Raw genomic sequence first — 11,424 nt, 5'->3', positions numbered from 1 at the left:
CTTTTTCATCTTCTTCATTATTTACCTCTCAGACTGGGAAGTGACTCAGATCAAATTGTCAGATTGTGAGATTGTCTTGATAAGGCTTTGAGTTTTGTTTGTTGGTTGGTTTTTGTGTTTGTTTTGCTTATATTGCATTTTTAACTTAACTTGTTGTTTAACTTTTTTTAATGTCAGTAACTCAAAAGTATTGCATTGTTTTCCAGGTTTGAGCAAGTTTGAGAGCTTTGGTCAGCTTCCCTTGCAACGGTCAGGTCACCAGTGTCCACAGGTGCCAATATTGTCCCATCGTATTTTCAGCAAAGTATAGGGGGGAATGGACAGAAGATAATTTGTAATGGCATGAGAATGCATTTGACTCATTGGACAGGGACAATCATTAGGCAGTGAGCTGGTGTATCATTTAAGCTTTTCACCAACATATTAGAGCATGAGAAAACAGTAGCATAAACCTTAGCCAGACTGTATGAGGTTGTATTGCTGACATTAAGGCGCTCTGTATGAATGGATCTGTAACAAAACAAAACAACAACAAAAATCATTGAATGTTGAGCATTTTTGTGTGGCTGTTTTATTTTTGTCTGTGTTTTTGAAATTAAAAGATCCCACCAACCATAGACTTAGTATTTCTATGGAAACTTTTATATTTTTTTACTAAATTTCAAAAAACTTTCTGAAAAAAATACTGTCTGACAAAAAGAGGGGAATGAAGTGATATCGATGTGCATCTTTCTAGACTTAAACAAAACTCATGTCACAAGAGAGTTTATATCTGTATCAAATGGTATGTATATCTGTACATTGTGTATTTAAAATCAAGTCTGATTGACTGACTGACTGACTGACTGTTGAAATCCGCATGAGACTGCAATGTGCTCAAAACTAGATAGTCCTTGAGAAGACATTAATTGTCACTTCAACACATCATCAGACTGCAAAGATTATATGAGGATCCTCAGCCTGAAGTTTTCAGTCTGAATAGGATTATACTATAGATTAGTTTTCTAATGAACAAATGTATTTTACACCTAAGGTTGCTGAACATTCTGTGTGTGTGTGTGTGCGCGTTATAGTGCGCGTGTGTGTGTGTGCGTACGTACCTGTGTGTTGTATGATCATGCAGTTTACTAATTTAGTGCGTGTTAGATAATTTTATCTTGTTTTCCAACCTGTGTTGTGACCAGTGAATTATGAATTTGCCAGGTAAATGTGTGAATGTTGAAATAGACTGCAAAGTAGTACGTACTATGATGATTGTTGAATTTACTGCAGTTTTGAATGGTTTCATCCAGATTATGCATATTTGTGATAATTCAACTGAACTGTGTACCATGAAATTTTTTCATCATTTTAAATGTACACAAAAATCATCAGTTCTTATTAAAATGTTATAACAGTGTACTTTTGTAAAGGATTATGTATGTTTTGGGGGATTTTTTAATGGATGAAAGCAAGCTATAGGGTGTGTTTGTGTGCGAGTCAAGTGAGCAGGCCTTACCATCAAATAGTGTGTTGGTGTTCTTTTCATGCAAGCATTGACATAGCATATGTGTGTGTGTGTGTGTGTGTATAAGAAACTTTTGAATGGTGTGCCTGAATTTGCAATGGATGAAATAAAACCAAATAAACTTGTAAAATTAAGTCTTCCGTAGTGTTGTCAGTGAGCCAGCCTCCTACGTAACGTTATTCACCGTGTTTGTTAAAAAATGTGATTGTTTTGGGCTGGCTGGTTGGTCAGTGTCATTGGTTTATGAGAAGCCCCAGTGAAGATGCACGCTTTATACTCTCTCTTTACCTCTTTCTCTCTCTCTCACACACACACACACACACAAACACATGCACTCATTTCTCGTTCCATTTCTAGTAATATTTTATTCTGAAAAGAAAATACCAGAAAAAAGCAAACAACACATCAGCATAAAGAAAATAACAAAATAATCCTCTTATGTTTCTGCAGCAGTGAACCACATATAATGCAAGCCAGTCCATTTATCACAATGGCTGATAGTCTAATGTAATACAAAGAAATACCTCTCGAAAGATCCCATCTGATTGTAAGAAACATCTGCTGCTGTGTTTATCACAATTGTCTCTTTATACTGAAGCAGATTAATTTAAATAATTGCATGATTTGGTCATTGACAAATTGTCAAACTGTCATGGACGCATATATTATGAGAACAATACGTCTGATATGTTTACTGTAGGAATGGTAAATAAAAAGCATTTGATGATGTATTATTGATAACGGAATGAAGCACACTTATGATGGAAGTACCAAATGCTTTCTGGTGTCAGAACATGCAATTTTTATAAACCGTTCATTTAATTAGTCTTTTTTTCACTGCTGCTTCAAATACTTTTCTCTTTAGGCATTTTGTGCACATTTTTTCCAGAGCCATTTTGATAAGCGAAGTAAGTACATGTATATGATTATGTTATGAGCACAATACTGATACCATAATACTTCATTTTGAAACCCTTTTGCTGACAAGTTTGTAATTCTCTTGTCATTCAAGTCAGCATGAACTGCATTCAGCAACAACAACCAAATCATACCCCACACCCCCTTTCTTTCTTTCTTTATTTGGTGTTTAACGTTGTTTTCAACCACGAAGGTTATATCGCGACGGGGGAAGGGGGGAGATGGGATAGAGCCACTTGTCAATTGTTTCTTGTTCACAAAAGCACTAATCAAAAATTTGCTCCAGGGGCTTGCAACGTAGTACAATATATTACCTTACTGGGAGAATGCAAGTTTCCAGTACAAAGGACTTAACATTTCTTACATACTGCTTGACTAAAATCTTTACAAACATTGACTATATTCTATACAAGAAACACTTAACAAGGGTAAAAAGAGAAACAGAATCCGTTAGTCGCCTCTTATGACATGCTGGGGAGCATCGGGTAAATTCTTCCCCCTAACCCGCGGGGGGTATCAAAGTGATGTGGGTTTTCATGTGTGAACAAATACTGAAAAGCAATTTTATAACAAAAATGAACTAATGGTAAAGATGTAAGCCCTGATAAAACATCATTAAACGTTTAGGGGGAAATCTACATGTACTATGGTTGCACAACTAATGAAACCAATGTCTGAGGATTTTTAACCTGTTTTAAGAGCACCCAAGCAAATTTAAAATGCTGTTGCTGTATTTAAAATGCTCTTGCTGAAAGTGCTCGTAAAATTGAAAGATTTTAGTCTAAGAAAATCTCAAATACTGAACAGTGTGCTTGTCAACAGAAAAAGAGACTATGATTAATGGCAATGTTTTTTGTTGTTGCGACTTTTATCAGAGATATCCCAGAAGATTTCATACAGAATAAGCAAGAATGATTACTGCTTGGTATTTGCCCTCGATTACGGTTGAAAAGCGCTTATGGACAAATTGCACTTGAAAATAAATAAGTACAATCAACGTACTTGACCAGTACACCTCTCTACAAAAGATGATTTTGTTGAAGAAAATTGTAAATAAATACTAAATGGAAATTCACAATGAGAAACAACTGGTTATATGGAATGCAATCAGTTATCAAATAAGCAGTCAGAAGCATTAACAACCCAAACAAAAACAAGCAAACTACCCAAAAAAAGGACACACGCTTCACATTACAAAAAAAGAGATGTATATTGATTGACAAAAAAGAAGACTTTGGCATATTTACACAATATAAATTATATAAGACTAATTACATTCTTTCCTACACATGGGTTTTCTTTTTCTTTTTCATCACTTTAGTTCTTGCTATTCTTTCTTGATCTGTATCTTTGTCTGTGATTTTGTTTTAATGCACTTTTGAAGTTGGATTTTCAAAGAATCAGCTTTATTTACTTATACATGTACCAAAACTTTCCACAAAACACTTCTCGAGTCTAAAGTTTGCCCAGTGAAAAAAGACTGTCAATTGTATTTGTCCTAAATTGCTTCACCACTGTGATAACACAATCATTTTCCGAACTCAGCAGTTATGTAAAAAAAAATTGTTTTTACAAAAACACAGAAAATGATTTCTTCACTGAAGTAACTCTCACTACCAAAAAAGCACTTCTAATAATGTCAAAGTAAATTGTCAGGCCTCTTTTGATGTTGAAGTTCATAAATTGTCAGGCCTCTTTTGATGTTGAAGTTCATATTTTCCACATGAACTGTTAACTTTTTATCCTGAACAAAGCAAACGTTACTCAAAACTGACCACCGTATAATTGACCTCAACAGCAGCTGACAGTGGTCAAATGTACAATAACAGTTTGAAGTGAAAATTCAAAAACAGATCAAGTTAAACAATTAACATAACAAAGCAAGCAGAGATCACACAAAATTAATCAATGAAACTTATATTATGCACATTTGAAGAAGAGCTCTTTGTCACAGGAAAAGGCCACAAGGAAGAATCGTTAACAAAATAAGGGAAATGTAAAGCTCAAATATATTCAGCAGTATGGTGAGAGCATGAGCAATCACAATAAAGATTCCTACATGTATTTATTTCAGTCTTGCAATATTTTGCATATTGAGCCAATTTAAATTTAAACACGTCCTCAAGAAACAAAGATGACAAAAATGCCAGAGAAAACAACTACAAAACACAGCTACAAATTCACACCAAAATCACCACGCAATGCATACTAACATCATTTTCATTTGGGGGAATTAGAGGAGAGGGGGGTGGGGTAGTAAAAAAAAAACCATGTGATTTATCACAGATCACACAGAAAAAAAAATTCAATACGCGCAAGGTTTTTCTTTTCTTGTCTCTTTTTTCCCTTAAAAAACACCCCAAAAAACAACAATATGAATTCTTTTAAAATTGCAGCAATGATAATTCTTCCGGATCAGTTTTCATTCAAGAAATCTTGAGACTCAAAAATATTCACGAACTGTATTGTCTCAGTACATTTTACCCAGATCTTTCCTCTTTGCGCAATGAAAATGGAATGTCCTCAGTAGTCACCTAATAAGGGTCACTTTCTACACTATTATTTCACACAGAAGATAAATAACAAACAAACACATTTTTTTTTACCATTTTTTCTGAACCAGCATTATTTCCAATCCAAGGAATAGAAATGATATTTACAAGTTTGATAGAGAGGTACAATGTATGTACTTAAGTTGAAAGAACAAGTGTCCCTACATTGGTGGTGGTCAGTTATGACAGTTAAAAGTAAGCCAAAGTCAAGCTTAAGGGTTTCTCTCACAACTTATTGTATCGACACCACCAAGAGTATAATATGCATGGAAACAAAGGTTAAATAATCATTTATTGAGCTCGTCACTTGAAAATCTTTCTTTGTGCGGTAAGGTCCATGTACAATTTTTTTCACAACCATATTTTGATAAATACATACGTATGTAATGAACATAATCTGGTTTGGGCGGACTCACTGATAGATATTTATATATACAGTATATAATATATATATATATATAAATGAGATACAAACTCTAGCGCATGACACATGTTACATTCACATCTACAAATTCATACAGCAGCAGATAATTATGCAACAACTTGTAAGTTTTCTTACAACAACTTGCATAAGTTTTCTCACATGTTTACAAACACATACTCCAGAATTAACAACATTGTTTCTGCTCATAAAAACATGCAGCTTTTTTATCATTTTGTTTTTATAAACATTTTTCTCTCTTTATTTTTGTTGAAAGTATCAATTTTATGTTTGTTTTTCACGGTGAAAATTCAAATTTCACCTATAGTGATGCCTTTTACAACATTCAAAAGCAATAGGGTGAAAAAATAAGTAACTATGGTACAATACCAACAGTTATTATATACACAAGCAGCACATTTTAGTGATTGCTAATTTTAATCCATTCAGCAGAAAGCATTGAAAAGGGCAATGGGGGAGGGGTGGAAAAAAAATCACAACAGATTAAAATAAAGAAAAAGCTTCATGTTTCACAAAAGTCAGAAGCATGCATCCTGACTTCCATTCTTGATATGAGCAAAATGTCATTAATCAGATTCATCAAAACATCAGCAGCCATATTAAAATAATTTAAAACTTTTACATTAACACCCAGGAAGACACTTTACAATTAGAAGCACTAGCTGCAATATGTTAAATTCAAACGATAACTATCCATGAAATCAGCTTGCTGATTTGTAAATCACACAACCAATACATTTTACCTTGATTACAAGAAATCACACACACGTACAAGCCATTTTGGTCCTTCTTTTTGAGAGAAACATGTATACATTGTATGTTGAAACGAGACAGTCGTATCAAGTTTGGAACACCCTGGCCGGCATCACTTGGTTGTTTAGTGCAACAGCAAAGCATTGTTTTGTCCCTATCAATCACAAACAGTCAGACAACTGCAATCAATTAAAGACATGTTCCTTGATTCAATGCTGTTTCCAGTGAGCAACTGAACACACTAGTCTTTTTTCCCTTCTCCTTTCCCCCTTCCAAGAACTGAGTGCCTGCCGGCATTCAAGCGATCCAAGCACTCTACACAGAATGTGAACCTATAAGCCTGTGCATAGCATGTCACTGTCCGGGTCAAACACCTGTCTCTTGCTGGATGCTTGATTCTCATCTTGAGAAACTCCAGCTATCATGTTCACAAGGAGTCACCTGTTAGTACACTGGTATCTCTGATGAAAGCATAAAAACGAACTTGACCCTGCATTTCAGGTGCCCTATTGTGACAGGTAAATTTTAGTCAGGATTATAGACAGAGGGACAACAGAAGGTGTCCTTTACGGGGATGTGTCCTCTCATCCGAGGGGCCTCATATTGCAGGTACCTCTGTACAAGATGAATGCTGTTCAGTTGAATTTAAACCAGAAAGGCGTGTGGCCCACACTGAGAATTAAGATACCAGCATCGGCTTGTGGGAGTTGCCAAGCAAGTTAATTGCCGAGAAGATATCAGTCTCAGTTCATGGTGAGTTGCTGACCAAGTTGCGGGAAGTTATACCAGTCTCAGTTTGTGTGAGTTGCCAAGTAAAGTCAGGAGAAGATAATGGTCTCCATTTGTGTGAGTTGCCAAGCAATTTCCGCAGAAGATACCTGTCTCCGTCTGTGGGAGTTGCCAAGCAATTTCCGCAGAAGATACCTGTCTCCGTCTGTGGGAGTTGCCAAGCAATTTCCGCAGAAGATACCTGTCTCCTTTTGAGGGAGTTGCCAAGCAATTTTTGCATGGTGAGTTGACCATCAAGTTCAAGAGAATATACCAATCTCAGTGCATGGTGAGTTGACCAATGAAGTTCAGGAGAAGATGCCAGTTTCCATTTATGCCAGCTTAAACGCCAAGCAAAGAAGCAGCGGACCCTTTGGCTTCGATCATCTGGTCGATAGCTTCACTTTCAATGCCGAGTAGGTTGTGGAGGATGTCGTCTCCATTGTCCTCATATTCATTGTTATTTTCGTTGTCGTTATTGTTATTGTTGTTATGGTTGTTCTTCACTGCCATCAGTCTGCTGCTGCTGCTGTTTCCATCTGTCACAGTGGTCTGAAAAAGTACAGACAAAAAGCGTGAATGCTGGGTACCAACAAATTTCACTGTGTATTTATCTCAAAGCTTTATTATAACTTTGTTCAGATTGCAATTTTGTTACCTTTTCTTAATCACCTTTTTTTTCTCACAATCTACAGTAATCTTACTAATATGTATTTCACTCTTCGATAAGAAAAACCCCTGTTATTTCGATTTAAACAAAATGACCCATAAAAACTGCCTCCTGACATAACTCAGTTTTTATTCATCATTCACGCAATTCCTTTCTTAAGAGGAAACATTTTCTGTTTAATTGTTATCCTTTTTACTTGTACCCTTTATTTGACTTCTTATGCATATTATGTTTAGGCCTAAAAAAAAAATAGGTGTGGTTACGGTAACCCGACCTACCCTATTTTTAGGGGCCGACCCTATAACTTTTTATTACATTTGTAAAAATAAAAAACAAAACGAGTGCAGAAAACGCAATGAAAGCAACAGCGCTCGAGTCGCACACTTATTTCCCTGTCAAGTAGGTTTAATTTTTACACATTAGAAAATAAAGTTAAAAAAAAAAAAAGTGATTACCTACCATTCCTACCCTATTTATTTTGGCTATGTTACCTTAACCACACCTATTTTTTTTTTGGCCTTAATAATAAAGTTCATTTGTCCAGCTAATTAATTCACTATTTCTCTTAAAAGAGAATAAGGTGAGAATTGAAATGTGTATCAGTGTAAAGCACTTACAGGTATGTTGGCAGCTCTCATGACCGCCGCAGCCAGGTGTTGTCTCAGAGCCTTGTGTCCGGAACCCATGTTCAGAGCAGGTGCTGCTTTACCTGATACGGAAGAAAGATACTCAGGTGATATTACCGCTGGTTGAAACATCATTTAATTGATTGATTGTAATTGTTTTTAATAGTTGAATGTGTTTCTATTCTTGAATACAAAGTATGGCTGCCTCAATGGCGGAGAAGAAAAGCATTGTACATATCAAAATCCATTTGTACAAAATCTGATTTATAGCCCATGAACACAGAAAAATTACGTGCTACAAACAAGTGCTCATTTTTTATTCAATCCATATGTATATATTTGTATCTTGTAAATCATAACTCTGTATATTTAGCCAAAAGTAAGCAAAACACAAACACAAGAGCTGACTTACCTGAGCTGTCAAGAGCTACAACCTCATCCTCATCGTCGGAGAAGACAATGGGAGAATCAGTGTTGTCATCGTCAGTGTGTTTACGCCGATGTCGCATCATGCTGTGCTTCAGGGTGAAACGCTTCTGACACTTGTCGCACTCAAATGGCCGTTCACCTGCAGATCAACCATTAAAAACAAATTAAAGATTTTGAAAAAAAAATTATGAATAAAAAAACAAGCATAGTTAAATGTTTGGAATGTTTCTTCTTCTTGTCGTTCGCCTATTTTGGAATGTTTAATTCAGGAGAAAATAATACGTTCACAAGAGCCTCTACCTGACATCCTTCATTAAAAAATAACGCTTTAAAAAATCAAGATATGGTTTAAAAAAGAAGAGGTATACTATAAGATAGTACAGTCGAACTTGTATATATAAAGATCAAATGAGGGGACCAAAAGAGGTTGTTATAGACAGTTGGTTGCAATGGAAAGGTAAACTACAAAGCAAAAGATTCGTCAGGGATCCTTTTGGGTGATCGCTGTGGGCAGGTGATTGTTATTGAGAGGTGGTTCCATGGCAGGTTTAACTAGCAAACATACTCCTAACCTGATCAGGGAACACGCAGTTAAAATACGACAGTCCTTTTAAGAAACTAAAACACTAGAAAAATGCATCACAATTGCACGAAAAACTGTGGACAGTCAAAATTAATGTAAATCACATAAAATATGATGACTTACAAGTACACAGACACCCTTCCGCTCTCACCCCCCCTCCCCCTTTACTCTCCACATTCCCCCTACCCCCCCCCCCCCCCTGAATCCTGTATCTCTCCTCACCTGTGTGTGATCTCATATGGCGCCTGAGATCCTGCAGTGACCAGAATCGCTTGGAGCACAGGGAGCAGTACACCTTTCGCTGCAGGTAGTCCGACGCCACCATCTCCGCTTGACCGTCGTCGCCCGTTTCCATGGGAACCCCCACCCCGTCCTCTCCCTCTTCCACAAACTGACCCGTCTTGCAGTTCCTCTCCACGATGCGGTCCAGTCGCTCTGAGTACACTTCGATGGAGTCTACTCCATTTTTGTCCTGAAAATGATGGTTGGGTAAACTTTTAGAATGCAGAACAACTATTTTTTTGTCTTGACAAAGGTCTGCTAGAATCTAAAGATTGACTTTAGTGTAAACATTTTTAAACCTGTAGTGCACCAAGAAAGGTAGAATCTGACAGAGAGAAAGAATAGAAGAAAGGAAGGCAAAAGAACGAGAGAGAGGACTGAAGAGAGAAACAAAGAGAGTGAGAATGAAAGAAAGAAATATGATATGGAAGAATAACTGGAAAAAAACAAAGACACATTATACCTACCCATACAGTGCCTCCTCCTCCCTCCTCCCCCCCCCCCCCCACCAATTGAAGACTTTCTCTCTTTGAAGACCCTGCTTTTTTTTCCCTCTAAATGTTCGTGTTCACAACCTCTGTAAATATACCAACTTTTCAAGGCTCCCTCCTTTTTAAGACCTGATTTTGTCCGAGTTGTGGAGGTCTTTAAAGGGGGGTTACACAAAGATGGATGAATGGATCGACAGACCACACGTCACCATAAACACCATATGGAAGAATGACCGGACAGACAGACAAACAGACACACTACATGATCCCCATACCTTGAGAATAGCCCAGTCAGACGAATGACTCTTCTCCTGATGCTGCAAGCACTCCAAGCGAGCGTCGTAAGACGCATCACACAGGTAACACTTGAAGGGCAGGTCGATGTTGTGCTCCTTCAGGTGCCTCACCAGCAGCTTCCTGGAGGAGAACTGCTCCGTGCACTTCCAGCAGTACGTGATCTTGTCCACGTTGTAGTTGTCCTTCTCCGGGTTGATGTGGCGCTCGGCCGATCCGCTGAAGGCAAGGGGCAGATCCAAGCTGTCATCGTCATTGTCGTCATAGCCGTTGTTGTTGTTGGTGGTGTTGGGGGTGAGGGTGGGAGTGAGGTTGAGAGCAGTGGTTTGTACGGTGGTGGGGATCGGGGAAGGTTTGGCTTCTTTCTTCAGCAGGGCAGCCACCACGTTTTCCACCATGCTTCCGACTGCTGTCTTGGAGACGGTAGATGTCTGAAGAGAAGGAAGCATCATAATCAATCCGTGACCATTTAATAAATTACTTGCTGATGGAGTTCAGTGTCTCTCTCTTATTATGTGGAGGGGGGGGGGAGACGCTGAGACAAGTTTTGCTCTTGATCTTTGTTGAAAATGACTGGATGTAATGCACATTTTTTCACATGTGTTGATATATATCTTGATATGTCAAAAGTATCCCACACAGTGGCACTGTGTGTTAAATTCATTGCAAGCCTTGCAAGCCTAGTCGTAATCATGGAAAACAAGACACATAAAAAACAAAAAACAACAACACACGCACCGACACATATACAGACATAGACTCACACACACACACTCGCACACACACACACACACAGACATAGACACAGACACACACACACACACACAACACACACACACACACACACACACACAGAGCTCAACTCACCGGTGTGTCAGCTTCACCAGCCTCCGTCTCTGACCAGCAGTCCATGTTGCTGTTGTCCAGACTGCCCATGGCCAGTTCGTCCATCTCATCCATCTGCTGGTCATAGTCCATGTCCTCGCAGTCACCGTCCTTCCTCAGGTAGCGCTCAGGTGGATTGCACCCCGGGTGGCGGTCTTTGTAATGCTTCAGCAAGTTGCCTGTGAGAGAGGCTGAAATTTTAGTTGTTCGTTTTTATGCCGAAC

General features: G+C 37.9%; 2 protein-coding genes across 5 annotated transcripts in view; one reads left to right on the top strand and one right to left on the bottom strand.

Moving 5' to 3' along the window:
- LOC138970026 (uncharacterized aarF domain-containing protein kinase 5-like) overlaps positions 1 to 1,641 on the top strand; it is a 52,879-nt gene extending 51,238 nt beyond the window's left edge. For both annotated transcript variants that reach the window (XM_070342595.1, XM_070342594.1), the window contains exon 13: positions 207 to 1,641. In XM_070342595.1, the coding sequence (XP_070198696.1) occupies positions 207 to 222 (16 nt within the window). In that variant the 3' untranslated portion in view covers positions 223 to 1,641. The remainder of the gene's footprint in view (positions 1 to 206) is intronic.
- Positions 1,642 to 1,845: 204 nt separating this feature from the next.
- The window catches only part of LOC138969990 (ras-responsive element-binding protein 1-like), a 73,540-nt gene continuing 63,961 nt past the window's right edge, over positions 1,846 to 11,424 (bottom strand). For 2 of the 3 annotated variants that reach the window (XM_070342590.1, XM_070342592.1), the window contains exons 14-19: positions 11,183 to 11,391; positions 10,297 to 10,746; positions 9,471 to 9,720; positions 8,649 to 8,804; positions 8,228 to 8,319; positions 1,846 to 7,492 (exon numbers count right to left, since the gene is read on the bottom strand). In XM_070342590.1, the coding sequence (XP_070198691.1) occupies positions 7,283 to 7,492; positions 8,228 to 8,319; positions 8,649 to 8,804; positions 9,471 to 9,720; positions 10,297 to 10,746; positions 11,183 to 11,391 (1,367 nt within the window). In that variant the 3' untranslated portion in view covers positions 1,846 to 7,282. The remainder of the gene's footprint in view (positions 7,493 to 8,227; positions 8,320 to 8,648; positions 8,805 to 9,470; positions 9,721 to 10,296; positions 10,747 to 11,182; positions 11,392 to 11,424) is intronic. The other variant, XM_070342591.1, reaches the window with a different exon arrangement.

This window comes from Littorina saxatilis, linkage group LG1 (genome assembly GCF_037325665.1).
Source record: "Littorina saxatilis isolate snail1 linkage group LG1, US_GU_Lsax_2.0, whole genome shotgun sequence".
NCBI lineage: Eukaryota > Metazoa > Mollusca > Gastropoda > Littorinimorpha > Littorinidae > Littorina > Littorina saxatilis.
This window is presented reverse-complemented; position numbering and strand designations above follow the sequence as displayed.